The 21,339-nt window shown below is 41.5% G+C and overlaps 1 protein-coding gene across 5 annotated transcripts in view; it reads left to right on the forward strand.

The window, feature by feature from the left end:
* The window catches only part of GALNTL6 (polypeptide N-acetylgalactosaminyltransferase like 6), an 837,664-nt gene that overhangs the window by 385,204 nt on the left and 431,121 nt on the right, over positions 1 to 21,339 (forward strand). For all 5 annotated transcript variants that reach the window (XM_075930207.1, XM_075930204.1, XM_075930205.1 and 2 more), the window contains one exon: positions 17,709 to 17,875. In XM_075930207.1, the coding sequence (XP_075786322.1) occupies positions 17,709 to 17,875 (167 nt within the window). The remainder of the gene's footprint in view (positions 1 to 17,708; positions 17,876 to 21,339) is intronic.

Raw genomic sequence — 21,339 nt, forward strand, 5'->3', positions numbered from 1 at the left:
GAATTAAATTTTTCACTAAGATATTGACATTCTATAAACATCAGCCAGAGAACCTACTATTCAGCATTGTAAAGACACAGGCAACTGCAACATTGATCAATGATTTTATCACATGTTTTACACTTAGACATACAAAAGGTATGCATTTAAACAGAGACTTTTCTGAATATTTTAATATAAATCCATTTTACATTGAGATTTTGTTATTAATACTTTAAATTGGTTATCTCTTATTGTGCCTATTTTGTCACTTGTATTATCTTTTAAAATTCAACAAAATGTAAAATGAAAATGAGTCTGCAATATGAAACCTTCGAACATTGGGACAGTTAAATTTACATTATTAATCGTTGCATCTCTGCTTCCCCTAGTTAACTTGAAAGGTGCAAATAGACCATATATGTAATCCCTCTCATTTAATGTAGTAATAGCACGTTATCATGAGCTAAGCACTCAGACTATGACCATAGGTTAAATACAAAACTCTACCCATAGGTGGCTTTACCTATTCAAGAGGCCATGCAAGAGATGAAAGCTATACAATGGACACTTTGCAGAGGCTTTCTATAGCACTATACTCCCTGGATGCTTTTCTGTCACAACAACCTAAACCTTATATGCTTTGATTTGGAGTCATGGCAACAGTCCAGTTTCAGTATTATTTTCAGTTTCTTATAATGTTGTTCAGAGAGAACATTAACCTGGGCTCTTGTCCCATTCCAGTAGCATAATTGTTCCATTCACTGGGGATATTAAAAATTGTGTATTTTTGTAAATGTGTAACTGCTAAAATTTTTAGTGGTTACACATTTACACTCAGGAGGGCAGGTGGGAGCCAACTTTTAAACCAAGTCCCCATGAGCACTGGCTCCTCCCGACCCCTTCTCCTACTGCCTCTGATAAAGAGGCAACAGCCTGAGGGGCAGGCAGTTCCACAGGAGCCAGTATGCACAGGGAGCCAGCTTGGAAGCCAGCATCCCACATGTACCAGCTCCCGCCTCCCTCTACTCCATGAGCTACGGCCTCTCTATCAGAGGCAGTAGGATAAGGGGGCAGGTGGCTGCATGGGAGCCGGAGCTTGTGGGGAGCCGGCTTTCATGTCCTGCATGCCCCACCCTTTGCTGCCTCTGATATAGAGGCAGCAAAGTGGGAAGGTTGTGTGTAACCATTAGAATTAACTAATGCACCTGGGATTATCAGTTAATTATATAAATGAGTACACTCTAACATCCCTACCATTCACTGACACGGGCCATATCCAGTGTCTGTTATCAGGCTTGCTTGATCCCAGTATATCTGTTTTCTTTAACTGAATGCACTTGACTTTTCTACATCTGCATCATTTTGCAAAATGATTATTTTTTTCCCACATTTATGACAATCTTCCAATTTGGGGGCCATGCTGTGAGTGATACCTTCCACATAACTATCCCTGCCTACTCTTTTTCCAAGCAACGTTTCATAGCAAGTGGTTTTGATATTTGATCTATTCTGGCTATGTTATTTTTTTTTTTACTTAAGTACATGGATATCTGCAAAGAATTCAACTCTTTGGTTTGTGTCTTCACAATTTTTGCTGCCGTGCATCTCTGGAGAGCTTTTTCTAAAGTGAAATCTCCTTCCTGAAGCTGTGTTTTCTCTTAACACATTTGTCTTCAATGCCACAAATGATTCTACCTCCGACCAGACTGTCAGTTCACCAAAGCTGCAATTCAGTAACACATTGCTCTCTTGTGTCATCAATTTTTTGCATGCATGTAAAAATGTGTCTCTCAAAAAAAAGGTTTCATTCCTTTTGGCATGCAATGTTCCTCACATTTAGTCAGTATTTTACTTACCTTCATGCTTTCCCCTTCTTCAAACTCAAAGTTGTTCTAAATATCCAATACTATAAAAAGACTGATTTCGTGTTATCATTTTTCTGTTCTGCCCTTATGGCTGCTAAATATAACGTAGTTCTCTGATTTTTTTTTTTCCCCCCCAGTTCTCTGCAACATTGCCTGACAATTGCTGTAGAGGTCACCACACATCCATTTTTGGCTCCCCCAATCTATCCTTTCTTAAGCTAGTTAAGCTATTACTGTGCTAGCCAAATACATGCAAATGTAGGATTGAGTGAATACTGGCTCATGGGCTGGCTCCAGTCCACCAGGGTATACAGTTTAATTCTAATTTATAGCTTTATGGCCAGATTGGACTCTTTGGATACTCTAAGCTGACCTGCAGAAAACGGCCTTAGAAGCTTACTAAGTAATCCCTTCATGAAGCCCCTAACTTTTGCAGAACCTAGAACATGTATTTTAGAAAGACATTATTTTTATATAAAGAATGCAAGTGATGTAAAATCTAAAATTTCACTTTGGAAGTGAGACAGGTTTTTAATATTAATCTGAATTTGCCTAGATGCATCTTTCAGTAATGGATGTCTACAAATAGTTTGTATTCTGCCGCAGCCTGTCCATCTGGGTTCTTAGCTTTTCCTATATACAATGGAAGTGTTGAACCAAGTAACAGGGACATGGAACGCAGAAGGGGGAGAAGGGTGGATCTTTAGATGGAAACTACATTTGGAGGAAAAACAGACTCTGCTGAGTGGATTTATTCTCTCAAGTTATTGTAGACAAACTCTTTAAACGGTCAGCGTTGGACCCAGCCATGCTTAGGAAGTTGATGAAACATTGCAAGATAGCTTTAGTACTGGATTGACCCAGTTGGATTTCACCTGGAACCGATAGGTGATGTAGAGATATAGATCAACGTCCAGTAAGTGAAAATGTTCCATAAGGAGAAAATAAGTTGTAATGTACAGTCCAATGCGATGGTGGATAATACCAAACATGAAGTTAAGAACATAAGATTTGCCACACTGTCAGATCAAAGTTTCATCTAGCTTAATATCCTGTTTCCTGACAGTGGCCAATTGCAGGTGCCCCAGAGGAAAAAAACAGAACAGGATATAAAGTGATCCATTCCCAGCTCCTGGCAAACAGTCTGGGGATACCTTCCCTGATCATCCTGGCTAATAGCCATTGATGAACCTGGCCTTCCTGAATTTATCTGAAGTCTTAGCCTTCATAACATCCTCTAGCAAGGAATTCTATAGGTTAAATGTGTCTTGTATGTGGAAAAAATGCTTTTTTTTAGGTTTTTAAATCTGCTGCCCACTAATATCATTTGGTGGTGTGTAGTTGTGGTGGTGGTGGTGGTGGTGTATGGGGTGTTCATGGAGGGGTAGCACCTCTGGTCGGAGGACACGCCGTACTCCCTCGGGAGTAGTTCGTCCACCTTTGGTCCCCACTTGACACTTATCTCTTACCTGTGGCTCCAAGTAGCTGTAGTGTGCACAGCGGCCACACCCCGGGCAACGGCTTCGACTGATCAGCTGAACCAGGTGAGGGTAGCCAATTGGGCTCTGAACCATCGGTGAGTTTTGGGCTTGTCACCCAATGCACGTGAAGACTGGATTCGGTGGACTGTGCGGAGGAATCACCATGTGGTCAATGGGCAGAAAGGCGATTTCCAGCAATGCTTTGTGAACAGCATAGAGCATGGCAAGACATGTAGAACGCCCTGGTCATCCACTGCATCCAGCTTCCATTCCAGCTGTCTTGACTATGTCTTGCCACTGGAGCAATGGAGCTTGGTCGAGAGAGTGAGGTTGACGATGTGCAACTCTCCCTCACTTTAATCAAATGTACTCGCGTCACCCATGTTATCATCAATTCCTTCACCCTAAGTCCTGCGGCAATGGGCTAGCTGCGGAACGGCAGGTGTGGATACACTGGCGGCCGCAGTGGCGAACCTGCAAGCAGGCGGCTCAGGCTACAGGGTCGTCTTCCACTGATCTGAAGCAGCAGTGGTTTTTGGCAGCCACCTGGGTGACTGAGCAGTCCTTTTGAGGATAGCGCTGCTTACCTCCGTAGTCTGAGGAAGGGGCTAGAAAAGGTGCTCTAAAAAAATGCCTGCTTCACCAATCCTGATCAGCTTACCCTGGCTGGTGGGAATCCTGCTTATGCAGGCGAAATACAAAGAAAACCAGTAACACTCCACTCATTCTTGGAGCGTGGAACATATGTACCCTCATGGATCATACGGATGCCAACAGACCCAAAAGGAGAACTGCCCTGATTTGCTAAGGAGCTTGTTCGCTACAAGATCGATATAGCAGCTTTGAGTGAGACCCAGCTGGCAGAGGAAGGACAGCTGACTGAAATTGGAGCAGGTTACACCTTCTGGAGTAGGCGAAGGATAGATGAATGCCGCAAGTTGGGAGTTGGATTTGCTGTGCAGACAAATCTAGTGAACAAGTTATCCAACCTACCAAGAGGAATCAATGACCGGCTGATGGTGCTGAAGTTACCTCTGTCTGGAGAAAAAGCAAGTCACATTTACTAGTGCTTACGCACCAACAGTGACTATCCCAGAAGACATCAACGACAAATTCTACGAAGAACTGGAAGAGCTGATTGCTACAATACCCAAGTCAGACAAGCTGATTGTCTTAGGCGACTTCAACGCCAGAGTTGGTACTGATCATGATTCCCGGAAGGGAGTCATCAGTAGATATGGCATTGGTAGCTGTAATAGCAATGGACATCTGCTCTTGAGGACATGTGCAACAAATGATCTCCTGATAACTAATACCGTGTTCCGCCTATCCAAACGTAACAGAACAACTTGGATGCACCCTCGCTCAAAGCACTGGCATCTAATCGACTATATAATAGTCCGTAGGAAAGACTGACAGGATGTCCGTGTGACCAAGGCTATGTGTGGTGCTGACTGCTGGATGGACCACAGACTGCTCATCTCAAAGATGAACCTTAGGATTCGGCCCCCCAGATGTCCACAAGGCATCATGGTCCCAAAGCGCCTAAACATCTCTAGACTGAAAGACAGCAGCGTCCAACAATCAATTGCTGATGCCCTGGCATTTAAGCTGGAAGCCACTGGAACTGATGCTGATATAGAGCCCAGCTGGGCAGCTTTCAAACAGCTGGTGTACTCCACTGCCTCCGAGTTAATTGACATCACCACAAGAAAGCACCAGAACTGGTTCAACCAAAACTGTGGAGAAATCAAGGCATTGCTGGATGAAAAACATCGTCTCCATCGTGCCTACAGCAGTGACCCTAGGTCTGTAGCAAAAAAAAGTTGCCTTCACCAAGAGATGTCAGACTATACAGATGAAGCTACGTGAGATGCAGGACACATGGCTGAGCCAGAAAGCTGATGAGATCCAAGCCTTTTCCGACAAACATGATATGAGGAACTTCTACAATGCTCTTCAGGCTGTGTATGGCCCAGTCACATCTGGTTCAGCTCCTCTCTTGAGCGCAGATGGTAGTACTTTGCTCACTGATAAGGAGAAGTTCCTTAATCGCTGGGCAGAGCACTTTGCTGATGTCCTTAACAGGCCCTCTTCTATCAACGAGGAGGCAATAAACCGCCTACCTCACGTGGAGATCAACGAAAGCCTGGCTGATCCTCCAACAGTACTGGAAACTCAAAAGGCCACTGAATTGCTCTCCAACAGTAAAGTTCCTGGAGCTGATTCTATTCCAGCTGAAATTTATAAATCTGGTGGACCCAAGTTAATAGGCTTACTGAAATGTTCTGTGAGATGTGGAAACAGAAACGCATTCCTCAAGACTTCAAAGATGCGTCTATTATTCATCTATATAAGCGCAAGGGAAATTGCCACTCTTGTGACAACTACAGAGGAATCACTCTGCTCTGTGTTGCAGGAAAGGTCCTCGCCAGAATACTTTTAAGCAGACTCTCACAGCACCTTGATCAAGGTCTCTTGCCGGAAAATCAGTGTGGATTCAGGAAGGGACGAGGTACTACTGACATGATATTTGCCGCCAGACAACTACAAGAAAAGTGTCAAAAACAGAATGTCCAACTCTACACTGTCTTTGTGGATCTAACTAAAGCATTTGACTGTCAGTCGTGAGGGCCTCTGGAAGATTATGGCCAAATTTGGATGCCCAGACACCTTAATTGAAATGGTGAAGCAGTTCCATGACGGCATGCTTGCCAGAGTCCAAGGTCTTGGCAATTATTCAGAGCCATTCGCGGTCACAAACGGTGTGAAACAGGGATGTGTCCTGGCCCCCAGTCTCTTCAGCCTTATGTTCTCTGATTGATGCCTTTAGAGAAAATATTGGGATCAACTTGTGCTACCGTTTTGATGGAAGGCTATTTAACTTGAGGAGGCTTCAGAGCAAAACCAAGGTTCAGGTCAAGACCATTTGTGACTTTCTATTTGCGGATGACTGTGCCCTCAACTCAGGTACGCAAGCAGGCATGCAACACTGCATGAATCTATTTTCCACAGCGTGCATGAGCTTCGGCCTCACGATCTCCACCAAAAAAACCAAGATTCTGCATCAGCCCACTCCTGGCTGTGACTACACTGAGCCATCCATCACTGTCAAAGGCCAGAAGCTCGATAATGTGGACAGATTTACATATCTTGGCAGCACTCTATCGAAGGCAGCCAACATTGACGAGGACATGAATACTAGAATCGCCAGAGCCAGTGCAGCTTTTGGAAGGCTTAAACTTAATGTTTGGAATCGAAGAGGTGTTAAGATTGAGACCAAGCTAAAAGTCTACTCGGCGGTCGTCTTGCCCACCCTCTTCTATGATTGTGAGACCTGGACTGTATATAGTCATCATGCGAAAAAGCTGAATCACTTCCACCTGAACTGTCTACGGAAACTGCTGAAGATAAGATGGCAGTATAAAGTTCCAGATACTGATGTTCTTCTACAGGCTAATATGACAAGCATTCACACCATGCTTTGCAAGGCACAACTCATATGGGCTGGTCATATTGTGCGCATGTCCGATGATCGATTGCCCAAGAAGATGCTCTATGGTGAATTACAACACGGCAAGCGATCTCTTGGAGGTCAAAAGAAGAGATTCAAAGACACCCTTAAGGCCTCCCTTAAGAACTGTAACATAGATCCTGGAAATTGGGAGAGTATTGCTGCTGATCGTTCCACCTGGCACAGACGAATACACGATGGTGCAATAGCCCACGAACAAAAGAGACTGCGTTATGCTGCAGAGAAACATCTTCTTCGCAAGTCCAGGGCTGGTATCTTCTTTTCCTCCGGTCGGCAGTCTGATCTTTCATGTCCCCACTGTAACCGTCAATTTCGGGCTCGGATTGGACTAATCCGCCATCTCCGAACCCACCCCCAACCAAACTGATGACACTGGGTGGTCCTCATCAACCTCGATGGACGAACACACAGTTGTTGTTATGAGGAATAAATAATGCTTCCTTATTTTCCTTCTCCATACCCATTATTTTATAGATCTGTCATATCGCCCCTTAGTCATGTATCTTCAAAGCTAAAAGATTCCAGTCTTATTTGTGACACGGTGCAGCCATAGAAAACCCTTGGCATTGTTCCCGGTGTGCTGATAATTCCAATGATACCCTCCTTCTTGCTCTCTGGGGCTCCCTACCAGCTGACCTGCTGAACCAGATCCTCTGGTCTCCTCTAGACAAGGCGCACATTTGGGGTTACCACTCCCCATCTCACAGAGCAATGCAGACACTCAGCTTCAGCTCTGGGAGGATGCAGTTCTAGGGCTCAGCACCCAGGAATTCAACCCCAAATCAGACCAAAAACCCCTAAATACATCCCTCTTTTTCTGTGTACAAATTTTAATCAGGAAAAGTTTATCAACTAAGCTCCTTTTTATCAAAGAAAGAGAGAGATGCACAGTGGTCCTTTCCCCCCAGCTAACAATTATTTACACTGGGCCTGATAGTAAACACAAGTGTCTTTATTTACTTACAAACAGTAAACTTTGTGTTTGCAAGTGAAAACAGACAATCAAAGTAAGTTACTAAATTAATGTTAATAGAAAATGCATATCTAGTTTTAATTCACTAAGAAACTTACTATGTTCAAATTTGTACCCAAATTGCCAGTTTTTATTTCAGGCATAATCTTTAAGTCTGAAACAAACTTTTACTCTGACTTGTGTCTTCAGCCCTCTTTAAAGATTTTTGTATCCTTTTTTGAAGTGCCATGTAGTTTACCTGGCCAGCTAAAGACACAGGGCAGATGGCTTCCTCTTAAATAGACTTTTCTTGCAGGGCAGGAATCTTTTGATTGTCATCCCTGCTTCCCATGGAGAAAATGCCAGGTTCAAAATGGATTTCAGTACTTGGGGGTATGGTCACATGTCTTTCTAGTACCAACCCCCACTTGGACTTACAGGACAAAAAGGACTGTTTACAAGTGATTGAGTTGTGTATCCAGTAATTGGGCTTCTGGGGCACCAGCAATGGCTCTCTTTTAGCACATTTAAAACTATAAACAGACTCTCACTTCATATTTCTAACATCACATACAAGAATGGCACATACAATCTTCTGGATCTGCATACCCTATTTTGATGTAACATTGAAATTGATAGCTTACGTGAGAATTTGTCTAAAGCACCTTTGAGTTATGAATATTTATATTCATAAGCCAATTTTCATAAAGTGTGGGGGGAAATTGTCACATCATAAATCTCTCCTCCTATGACAGCCACTCTGCATGCTGCCATTACCCCTGTTCCTCAGCTGGGGGAGCAGCAGTGCAGCAACAGCCTTCTCTAGAGTCTTTTCTCTGCTGCTCCCATTGTGGCAGGGGATGGTACCTAGTGGCAGGGGGGCATGAAGCTACATGTGCTCACAGGAGAGGAATGCCAGATACGCACCCCACCCCAGTCGTCCTCCAGCCTTCCATGGTTCAAAAAAATTCCTTAGGTCGGCCTACCGTGTTTCCTAGGGCTGCTGGATTGAAGAGGTTCAAGTATATTCACTTTCAGGTCTATATGTGGAAAATTTAAATAGACTTTTTCTTCAATCTCTTAAGTATGCGCAAAAAGTACTTTTAGAATATTTTTACATGGTTGTATTTTTACATGGTTGATTGCTCTCGTACTCTGGCAGCTGTTAGCTTCTGTGTACTTGAATAACCTTGTTACTGTGTGTGCGCTGTCTCTGAATTCAGCTGTGCCCAATCACTTAAGGTGTGCATTAATAAAGCACTGTATTCTGTTTGTGACAAGGAAAAACAGTAACTAGGCAGTTATTACAAAGAAGTAACAATCACTTTACACTGAGGCCTGTATCCCTGAACACTATCATTTTGCAAGTGTGTGTGGCAGTTCAGCAGACTTCCCTCTGTTGAAGAATAGATGTTTCAAAAAGATCATATTGTGCATCATAGACTAATATTGGAACATAACTGTGATAATAGTCAAGTAGCTTTCATAGAGCACATGAGATGTCAGTTACTTTGGAACTGATATGTAGTGCTTTGTGAGGCACAATATATGTACTGAAAGATCAAGAAAGAAAATCTCTTGCTACATAGAATCTTATTAAAAACATTATCTCCTACCATAAAATGACTCTGATTATTTTATGTTATTAGTTTCTGGTTGATATTCCATTGTAATGAATATCAAGGACTCGAGAGAGAGAAGCCTGTTCTTTCAAAACAACAAAAATCTCCCTTTTTCAGGTCATGATTTTGCAAGTTAATTAAGTACATGCCTAACTTGAAGGATGTGAGTAGTCCCACTGAGTTTAATATGATACACATGTGCTTAAAATTTTACTGAATCAGGGCCTATTTTTACTCAATGAACAAATACTTTAGGGAATTTTAATTGCTTGATTTATCTCATCATGACTGTCTTTAAGAGCATAATGCATCAGAATTTAAAACCATTACGACACGTGGGCTGAAAAATAAAATGCCAGAACTTGCCAGAAACAGTTCCAACTAGAAGCTTTCTTTGAATTTAAACAAGGTTAGTTCAAGGTTATAATTGAAAGTAGTTTTAGTAATGCAGCACTCAAAATATACACTCCAGAACTCTTGAAAATGAATTAATAAATATTGAAATAACTAACATTGCTAATTCCAAAATCCTTTGATTGCTTTAATGCTTAGGAGAAAATAGGTACCCTTCAAAATACATTTTAATAGTACTAAGGCTGCTTCCTAAAAATTCTGTCTCTTCCTTTGAATAAATACAATAAGAAGTTCAACATTTATTCAGTAAGTAGTGACAATATGACATGCAAGGAAAGAAAACTGCTATTAAGGACTTACTCAATTTTTTTTATCTAATTCCTATCGGGGAAAGAGTGTGATGGGTTCAGTTGCTAAAACTCCCTTGGAATTGTCACTTGATGTGTAATAATACCACTGAGCTTGCCTAACTGCCCTTAGGAGCACTCCACCAGCCTGTCCTACTGGGCCAGGAACTCTTGCCTCTTTCAGCACTGGCACAGAGCAGGGTCACAGCCCTCTGCAGACAATGAGACCAGATCAGCTCTGGAAAGGCTCAGTTGAAATGATTTGCCTCTGCATCCAAGTGCTTAGCCCCAATGTGACCTGAGTCCCAGATAAATCAGTCTTACTCTGTATAAAGTTTATAAGGAGTAAGCTCTTAAATGTTCAACTTCTTTCTCAGGTTAGAGAGAGACATGCACAGCTGTTTACACCCCCACCCCAGGTAAACGTTTATTTACACTGAGTTTATCAATATACAAAAGTGATTTTTATTATGTTTATAAAGTAGGTTTGAAGTGGTTGCAAGTAATAGCAGACAGATCAAACTAAGCAAAATAAAACACACCAGTAAAATCTAATACACTAATGGCATATCTACACAGCAGTGCTAAAGCCAAAGTAAGCTACACAACTTGAGCTACATCAATTGCGTAGCTGAAATCAAATAGCTTATTTTGGCTTTTGGCGCTGTCTACACAGCAAGAAGTCCAAGTTAGAGCGCGCTCTCTCTCTCTCTCTCTCTCTCTCTCCCTCCCTCTCCCTCTCCCCTTACTCCTCATAAAATGAGGATTACAGAAGTCGGAATAAAGTCCTCCAGCCCAGATTACTTTGACACTGTCAAAATTACTGCTTGTTGTGTAGATGCAGACTGTTATTTCTGAATAATGTCAGTTAGACTATGTCTGCACAGAAGTGTTTTAAGGGAACATGTTACAAATCATAATTGGTCACTCTAGTTCTTATTTCAGCAAAGTCCTTCTCAGCCTAGTGATGTAGTGGTTGTTTTGTTGTTTTTTTCTGACCTGAGTTCAGCAGTTCTCCACCCCTATCATTAGTCCTTTTGGTTTTCCAGTGTTTTCATGTCGTGTAGGGGTGGAGAGGCAGTCTGTAAAGGCAGCTGAAGACAATCAAGGTTTACTTCCCTTACCTTATATTGAATTTCCCTAGGGCAGGAAGTCTGCTCAATTCCTTTTACACCTCTATAGAAATGTACAGAAGTCAAAATGGATTCCAGCATCAGGTGACATGTACATGTGTCCTTCGTAGTACATCTGCAGGAAGACAGTTCTCCCCAACTTGACTGTCTTTTGCTAATGGGCTATTAGTTCTGTGTCTGGCTTCTTCATTGTTCTTGATGGACTGGAAATAAGGCTTTTCCCAGCATGAACATGTTGAAAATAAATCTACAGTCAATATTACTAATTTTGGATGCAGAAATAGTACAGGCAGTCCTCGACCTACGTCGGATCCGCAGTTACGAACGGGGCTGCCCCAGAGTACACGGACTGCGGGACCTTGCGGTCCTGCCGCCCGTGTACTCTGGGGCTTTCTCTGCGTCTCCCTGGTCTGCAGACCAGGAAGATGCAGAGCAAAGCCGCGGAGGGGGCTCGGGCAGCGGGGCAGCCCCGCTGCCCGAGCCTCCCCCCCCTCCCCCCGCGGCTTTACAAAGCCGCGGGGAAGCCGGCAGCGGAGCAGTCCAGGCGTGCCTGGGCTGCCTCGCTGCCCGAGCCCCCCTGCGGCTTTGCAAAGCTGTGGGGGGGGGGGGCTCGGGCAGCGAGGCACCCCAGGTGCGCCTGGGCTGCTCCGCCGCCAGCTTCCCCGTGGCTTTGCAAAGCTGCGGGGGGGGGCTCCGGCAGCGAGGCAGCACAGGCCGCCTGGACTTCTCCGCTGCCGGCTTCCCCGAGGCTTTGCAAAGCCGTGGGGGAAGCCGGCAGCGGGACAGCCCAGACGCCCCGCGCCTCAGAGGCTTTGCTCCCTGTCTCCCTGGTCTGCTGGTCTCCAGCAGACCAGGGAGACGGGGAGCAAAGCCACGGAGGACCCAGACGGCGGGACTGCGGTGCGTCTCGGTCTGCCGCCCGTGTCTTCCTGGTGTGCTGGGGTAGGGGGGCCGCAGCTAGTATACCCCCCCCCCCAGCAGACTAGGCTTTTCTCCGGACGCCTGTGGCAAAGCAGCTGGGGTGCTGCCGGTTGGTCCCGCAGCGCCGCTCTGGGCGCTACTGGTCCAACCCAGCAGCACCCCAGCTGCTCTGCCCCAGGCGTCCTGATTTAGCCGCTGCTGAAACTGACCAGCACTGACTACAGGAAGCCCGAGGCAGAGTTGCTCTGCCCCGGGCTTCCTGGAATCAGCTGCTGATCAGTTTCAGCAGCAGCTGACTTGGGGACGCTTGGGGTTCTTAAGTTGATTCTGTATCTAAGTCAGAACTGGCGGTCAGTTTCAGCAGCGGCTGAATCTGGACGCCAGTTCCGACTTTTATACAGATTCAACTTAAGAACAAACCTACAGTCCCTATCTTGTACGTAACCCGGGGACTGCCTGTACATGAATACAAATAGAATATACATATTTAGTAGATTACATGCTTGCCAATATGTTAAATGAAATATTTTTCATAAAGCATATTCAAATTGTCCTATTCCTATTCATAGGAATATTTCCTTAAAGAATATGGGGTGCAATGTCACAATACCTTACCTTAACAGTTGTTTTAATCCTCTTTTTTCACAGACCAAAAAGCCAACCAGACTGGGTCCAATTCTTAATGTTCAGTTGCAGTTGTTTCCAGCAGACATCTCAGATGGTAAACAGTAGTGTTCAGGATGGTGGCCACACTGCTAGGTGCTCCTAACTTAAATAACTACTTAAATAAGTTGTGCAGAAGGCAGAAAGGCTTTGTTTGTTGGCAGGCCACTCCACTACCATATCAGGTGACCTAAACACACTTCCTTCTGGAGGTTCAGACCCTTCATGTGAGCTGGCTAATAGGAAAAACAAACCTATTTACAGATTCCTGTCTTTATCAATAAGCCATTAAATTTCTGAAGTATCCTTAGTGTCCCTCATTTAACAAGTGTATACTGCATTTAAGTGTAACTTTTAAAGACAAAATCCGACTTCAATACAAAAATTACAAGTGATGGAGAATCCATTGGAACCACTGGTCACAATGGTTATCTACTCTGAGGTCCATGTGTACCTGTTTCAGGGAAGACTGTCAAAAGCAGGGGAGATGCCCCAAACTGGCAGTCTGTTTTAGAATTGGATTTCACCAGCCAGAACTAAACATGAACTCCCAGAGTACTACAATAATCCTATAATAGAGTCACTGAAAGTTCCTAGAGATACTCCACTCTGTCTTGCCACTAAGGCAAGTTGGACTATGTAATAAATGGCTCGTTACATCAAAAATCTCCACCAGTCCCAATACACTAATGAATCACACAGGTTCATTTGCATCCTAGATCTCACATGAAAGGCAATGCTAGTAGCCAATTTTATAGTGAGCTAGCTACAAAAATGAAATGTTATGGAGTGGTTGAAGATGGTAAAAATGTATGTACAGGTGAGTTAGTTTATAATTTCAAAAGGTAGCAGAGATGTAGTAATCTACCTGTTACCCACAGTTCTTTTAGGGCTACCTAGCATAACTCTGGGGATTTTCATCTTCTTAATCAGTAATTCTGTTTTGTTAAAATCCAAACAGTCCAGAGGTGGTGGGGAGGGAGAGGAGAGGAGAGGGGAGGGGAGGAGAGGAGAGAGAACACACGAAGTGTTCCCACACAGGTCTCCTCTTCATGGAGTGCTGGAGGAGGGAGAGGGACACACTTAACAAAGTCTCTGATCCTTGATCTCTCCCAATGTCTCATTTGCATTTCATGATTTAACCATCACCTTGTAAGGGGCCATAATTTGCAGTACACAAGGGTTCTTTCTCATTTGATGGGTTACTTAATTACAGGGATTATATAGTGCAAATATTTGCTGTTACAGTATAGGGTATACTGGAGTCAGGCCCATGGATTCAGGGGGAAGGGGCAGTTGCCCTGCTATCCGGCAATTTAAAGAGACCCAGGGTTTCCAGCTGCTGCTACTGCTATTATGGTAGTGGTGGCAGCAGTCAGAGCCCCAGATATTTTAGTCAAGCTTGATTCAACCATTGTCTCTCAAAACACTTTATCGACCATTGCTACCACTGGTGTCATTTCATTAGCAGTTGCAAGAGTGGGAGTGCCAATATCTGATGATGGCATTGTTATTGTTTCATCCGGACCTGTTCTGAGCATGGCTAAAGAAGACTAAGGTACAAAATGGCAGTGTTCTTTCTAAGCTAGTAGAAATTTGCTACCAAGGATGGGGTTGTACCAATGGTAGCAAGAGTAAAAAGTTTTAAGGAAGTGTGTCTCAGGTATGTAATGGGCTCTAAGCAGAGGTTCTAAGAAGTTCTTCTCATCTATTCTTTATCAACCTACCAGTTGGAGGTCTTGGCCTCACAGAGAGTCAGGCCTAATGATACAGTGGGCATTCTTTCAGTCTATCAACCACAATATAACCTATGTGCTGCTCTGGCATTTGACTTGGAATAAGTACTGAAAGTTTCAGGCATGAGTTCATAGTTTTTCCATAGTCTTGGGGGAGAGGAAAGATAAGTGTGTGTGTGGAAAGTTAAGGTACAAGCACTACCTTTTCCCTATCCTAGAGAGCGGGGGAAATCTGATCGGGCTAACCCAGAAGAAAAAAGTATTTAAAGGGTTCTCTCACATATACTGCAACCAGGGCTGTAATTCTCCGCTGGGCTTTGCAACTGGTGTTGAAGACAGCACCCATGTGTTCAATGTATGGTGAATGAGCTAACTAAATTAAAGCTAGAATTGGGTATGTCTATGTGAACTGTAAATTACACCCTGACTTCATGTAGGCATAGACGTAGTGTTGTGCTCTTTGATGTTTGTTCATAGGTGGCAAGACATCACTGGTAATGCCTGTGCAAATGCTCATCAAAAAGAGAGGAGCGGTGTCAACATACAAGAACAGAATATTTGAAAAAGAGTGAGAGAAGAAACATTGTTCAGTGAAATTGCCCCCTCACATTCCAAGCAATAGTGCTTCATAGAGGGCACTATGAAAGGACTGTGAAGCATAATGGAATTTCCCTACCAAACTGTAGGAGAAATGAGCACTGTAAACTTACATGTTGCTATTGTATTTCCATAAACTGGCATATCGGTAGCTACCTCTATGCAACCTTTGTCCAGACAATGGTGACCATAGATTTTTGGTATTCTAGCCTCTCCTACAACCCAACCCAAACCATGTGTATGTAGCCCTGATATCTTTAAAGTCCATAGTGCTATCTTCATTGATTTCAGTAGGAATTGGATTAAATCTTTTGGTGGCCTTATGGGCATGGCAAACAGTCCAACATGTAGTCACTCTTATTGCTCCTGCATTTCCTCCTATTTTTCTGTGTTCAGTATTATTTTTCCTCAAGTTACCCTTTGATGATGAACATACTCATTTCCTTTTTAAAATGGCTAATTGTAAAGAACACAGTTTTTAGCAATACGAATCTTAGATAACTGCTAAACTAAAAGCTTGCTTTTAAAAATGAAATGAGAGATGCAATTATGCTTATCCAGGAAATATAACTGTATGTGCACACTCAACAAAACTTGGAACCTAGTCCAGTGAGTGCTCCATGTTCACTTTCCTTTGTTAGCAAATTGAAATACCTTTAGCTACATGAATGGAAAATCAATTTATAAGATGCTTTTATAGATTGTACAAATGAAACTTCACTTACACTTAGTCCTGTTGCTGTGTTACAAAAATGTTGATGCGTTCTTAAAAAAGAGGCAAATTTGCTTACATGCTGGAAAAAATCTTTTCTATTTTAAAAATCTGTGCAATCTGTTTTTCCGTAGGAGAGGATAAATATTTTCAGATAACCATACTGTTCATTTTAAAATGCGCACTAAAAAAGTTGTATCTAGGTTAAAAAGTTTTCTACTAGAGGATTAAAATAATATTAAAGTGATTATACAAACTGATTGCTGTAAATTGGTAGCTTTGTTATCATGTCTTAGGGACAAATGAGTGAAGAAAAGAGAAGTTACTCGGGTCAATTTTTTGTTGCTAAAACAACTTGAAAAACTTTGAATATTCACTGGTCACCATTTAAAGTAGTTACCACACAGTAATAATTACAATAAGTTTCCACTCTGTTTAGAATAAGAGATAGGTATAGTAGCTGTGTGGTAAGTTGGCAGCTATTGACTTCTAAATGGATTCTAATGAATAACCTTTAGAAAAACACAAATTAAACTGAAAATGTTTGTTTGTAAATCAATGTTATAACCTGAAGTAATAATTAATATTCATAGTAATTCTCTCAATAAAATATTTACACTTGTGAAAAGACATGATGTAAGAAAACAAACGCCTATGAAATTCACATGCCTAGAAGTTTGAGTCCTAACCTAAATTGTATTCTTTATTGTGACTTACCAGTCATGTTGTCATGTATTTTTACTTACTCATATGGATTTCAATCTGGGGTGAGCAAACAATAATGCAGAATATTTTATCTAAATTACTGAAGATGCCTGCCAGAAATAGAGAAATGTGTGAACAGAAGGCACAGAACTACAAATAAAAGGAATGGAAAAGAGAACAATTCAGATGCAGTTACCCTAGAGAGTATTGGTGGCTTAGCTTTTCCATCCTAAAGAAAATGATATTAACAATATCAAACAGTACCACCTCTCTCACAGCCCTTTAAAAACAAACAAAACTATTCCATGTACATCTTTCCATAACTAGAATTGGGAGAAGAGCTAGATACTCCATGTAGTTCTTTAGGGAATATAATCTGTTTCACCTGGAAGTTGCTTTACTACTGTATATAAATGCAGTTGTGAATTCACTGTTTTGAAACAGTGGTAAGTGGTACCAATAAGTGGTAAAAGATTAGTGTGGAAATCCAGAGATATTGGCTGTAACACTTTTCATTTAATAGCTGAAGTTATACTTGCATTAGTCTTTGTATGAAGAACATCTAGTAACATAAATTTTAGTTGTCTCCCAGTTTTGCCTGTTTCGGTCAAGAAATAATTCTGTAATTCTTCTTTCTTGGCTAATAAAGGGACCTTTCATATTCTGATTTTCATATGATATCCCAAAAATACTTTGAGTGACTGTGTGAGTAGAATATCCTTTTAAAGAGAAATAATTGTTAGAATGCAAATCCTCTACTGGTTGCTTAGACGGATTTACCACGGAAGCCAGATAACCTAGTTTCTGAGTTTTATATCTGCATTACACTATTGTACCTTCATTTTTTTCCAAATGTACAGAGTTATATTTGTAAAATCTTTGTTATTGAGTATTTGAATAAAAAAGGACCCATTAGATACTGAGTGTTAGTTTGATGGCAGGTAAAGTATAAGTAGTTAAATACAGAATTAATGATATGATTGATTATAAAATTAAAGAGACTGGATATACTGAGTCATTTCACCCTAGAAAAGTTGTTGTATATACTGAGCCATTGTTCTCTTCTGTGTTCTTATACATCTCCTTTACTCCCCCCTTCTCAGCTGTAAGCACAAGGTATACTTGGAAAAGCTGCCAAATACTAGCATAATTATCCCATTTCATAATGAAGGATGGACTTCACTCTTGCGAACTATACACAGCATTATCAACCGGACTCCAGACATCCTTATAGCTGAAATCATACTCGTGGATGACTTCAGTGACAGAGGTAAGATCTAGTGGCTTAAGTTTGGTTTGGAACTTACAACTCCATGTGATCATGTAGAAATTAAAGGGAGGGGAAAATATAAAGAAACAAAGCCTTTTTGACTGGTTGTATCCAAAATAGATTTTTTTACTTTTTAGTTTGCTCTTATATTGGGCACTGCTTGTTTAGTCAGTTTTTCATGGTTCGCTTTTGTGTTATGGATGAAGGCTGAAATATATTTTATGTCAAGAAAACCATAAAATCTCTCTCATGCCTTTTCACTAATGAAATGTTTGAATTGATGTGCCTTTCTGAAATGTTGCAAATTGCTAATGTTGAAAGCCTCTTTCTTCCCAGGCTTTATGCTTCCCAGTAAAAACCTGTTAACTTGCACCTTTTGGATGTAACTTGACAGATTTTCTTATCTTGTGTTTTATTGCATGAGGCAGCTCCATTTAACTCTACAAAATAGCCATACCGAAGCATAGCAATGTTATAATTTATTCATATATTAGTCTTTTGACTGGAAAGGGAAAATGGCTTCAGAATATGGGAGTTGAAATTTCTAGATGTCTGAATACTGTAAAACTAAAAACAAAACTTTTTTTTTTTTGCTTTTATGTTGAAGCCTTGAGCCTCTGAGTTGCTGCAAGTGTTACCACCCATATTTAGTTCTTGAATTCAGTAACATAAAGTCTCTTCTTTTCTTGGACAAATCCAACAATGGCAGTTGGATAAAAATAAATCCAATAATTGTTTTGAAATGTACTTTTTTTTTTACTCTAAATCTTATAAATGCTTTTGGTATTTGTATTAATTGCCAAAAGCCATCAGTGGACACTTGATGTAGGTGTATCTTTTTTTGAGCTGAAACCCGCCAAAGCAATTGCTCATCTCTGAATGGGTTGATCTGTGGTGTAAAGGGGAAACTGCATTCTTAGGCAGTTTTCTAGGTAATTAGCTTTTGTCTCAGTATGGAATTTATCAGAGCAAATTCCTGAACGACAGGTATTCCAGCAGGAAGCCTTTAGGTGTCTAAGAAAAATGTTTGTGGAGCACTACTGTGGCAGAGCATTTCTCAACAAGATTTTAATTTGACAATAATATTTTAAAGGGGAGAATGGTGACACATGCATCTATCTTTGCTTCTCATCACTGTCATCTCTGTTGCCATATGGATTTTGATGAACTGTCCTTCTACATATAATGAGGTTTTACTGCAATCAAAAAGTAAGCAAGTGTAATACTGGCTGCTCCCTGCTGGATAGATTCTGTACTATGACCAGACTTTTCTGGGACAAGTAGTACAATTGCAATTTTTCAGCACACTACAGATTTTCCAGTAGTAAACAATTTGTGGTGATATTTGTTAAGAGGAGTCTTAATGGTTGTCTGAAATAATAGCTGAAATTTTAAAAGATTAATTTTACTTCAAAAGAATGCTGTAACTTGAGAACTTGTTGCCTCATAAATACTTTTAACCACATGTGTGTTCAGTATATGGTGGTAAATCGTTGGTGATATGTGAAGGTTTTTACTGTTACTGAGGTAGCCTTTATTATAATAAAAGTTATTGGTCTGGAAGTTTTAAATATATCCTCCCAATTACTAGATCATCAGCTACAATTACTCAAGGAATCTAGTCTCTCTCTCAGCAATTCTCAGCATATTAGTTTGTTTCTAGTGAAGACCCTCTGCCTGCTAAGCAGGATCTCTCTAGCAGCATGAAATGCGACATGTATTCACACAAATTATTTTCAATCTTCAGAGTAAATTTTGAAAACATTGTGGGCAGTTTTAGTCAAACTCTTTGGGAGTATCATAGTTCAAAATTGAACTTTGAGAAGGCTTTGAGAGTCTTAACCTCTTAGAACAAGTCATTTGTCGATAATACAAGATAAACATAAGACTTCTGAGAGTACAAGACACTAACCCACTGAAAAGTGAAAGCTAGTTGAAAGAAATTACTTTGCTAATTTCTACACCTAACTCAAAGATTCTTGACACCAACATAATAATAATTAAAAAAAAAAAAAAACCCTTCCAGTGGAAAATGCTACACTTGAAAACGCTTCCAGTTGTGCTCTCTAGCTTAGTCGTCCAAGGTTGTGTAGTACAGTTGAATTAGTTTGGTTTGCACTTCTGTTGCCTGATCTTTACTGACTTTTTTGAATTAATGGAATGATTCAGAGTAATGTGTAAAAACCTTATTTGTAATTCGTGACATCCATTCTTTTTTTCCTGTATGGGACTTCTTTGGAAGACCAGGAAAGGAAGCAAAGCAAGCACATATCAAAGAGTGTAGGTGCTAATGCATCTCTTAGGTACATGTGTGAAATTGTTATTGAAAATTGCTGCTACAGGCTGAAACTCTCCAATCTGGCACCCTCAGGACCTGTCTGGTCCCAAACTACAAAATTTGCCAGACCCAGGTAGAGGTCAATGCCAGCTTCTCTGCTGTTGCACAGCTCCACTTAACAGCAACAGAAGGGATGGTATTCATAGAGTGGAGACTGGGGAAACACTTGAGGGAAGAGGCAGAACAGGCTGCGGAGCCCTGTGGCCGGAGGCCAGGAGGGAGCCCCACTGGAATACACTGCAGTTGCCAAGTTGTGCTCATAGCCCCTGCTGCTGGCTGCAGGGCTGCACTCCTGGCTGCTGACCATTGGGCTCTACAGGTGCTCTACCTCTACTCTCAAGTGTCTCCTTCACCCCTCCCCGACCCTTCCTGACCTTGAATGCCACTAAAGAGCTACTTGTGGCACCCCAGAAGCTCTGAAAGGATGGTGGAGGAGTTGCTGAGTGCGGTGCTGGGCTTTTCCCCATGACTGCTCTAGCCCGGGGCGCCCATGGAGATGCCGGATCACAGATGTTACTGGATCAGGGAAGTCTGGAAATGGAGGCCCAACCTATGCCACTGTCCTTTTTCCTAATAGGTGTCACATTGTGGGTGCCTGATATATCCCTTTGTTAAGGAGACAGTTATATTGTTTAAATGTTACATTTGTGCCATCACTATTCAACTGAAAAGCATGGAAAGAAATTTCCTACTATGAATTAGTGCAGTTTTCCATTAAAGCTTTTACATAAGCATGGGACTAGGTTCATTTAAACTGTATTTATTCCTTCCAGATTATTTTAAAACAGATGCTAGGTGCCTAGCTTTCCCTCATAGGCCTTTTTGTTAATCAAACTCTTCTTCAAAACATTGTTGAGGAGAGATTATTAAGAGACAGGCTAGTTGGAAATATAATGATTTAGAAAGCTGGAGATCACTTACATTGAAAGGATTGTAAAAATAGAAGAAGGAATGTCATTCATTTTCCTTTTTTATATTCTTACCTAATGCTAACACTGAAGTGCGAGTCCTAGATGACATACAACAAAAATGTTTTAGTGCACATCATATCACTGAGCATTTGGCAAGACTTGTTATGAAAAGTTGCTTGTGTGACTTGATTTTTATTCACATTTATTCCTTCAGA

The sequence above is a fragment of the Pelodiscus sinensis genome, chromosome 5 (assembly GCF_049634645.1).
Source record: "Pelodiscus sinensis isolate JC-2024 chromosome 5, ASM4963464v1, whole genome shotgun sequence".
In the NCBI taxonomy this organism is placed as follows: Eukaryota; Metazoa; Chordata; order Testudines; family Trionychidae; genus Pelodiscus; species Pelodiscus sinensis.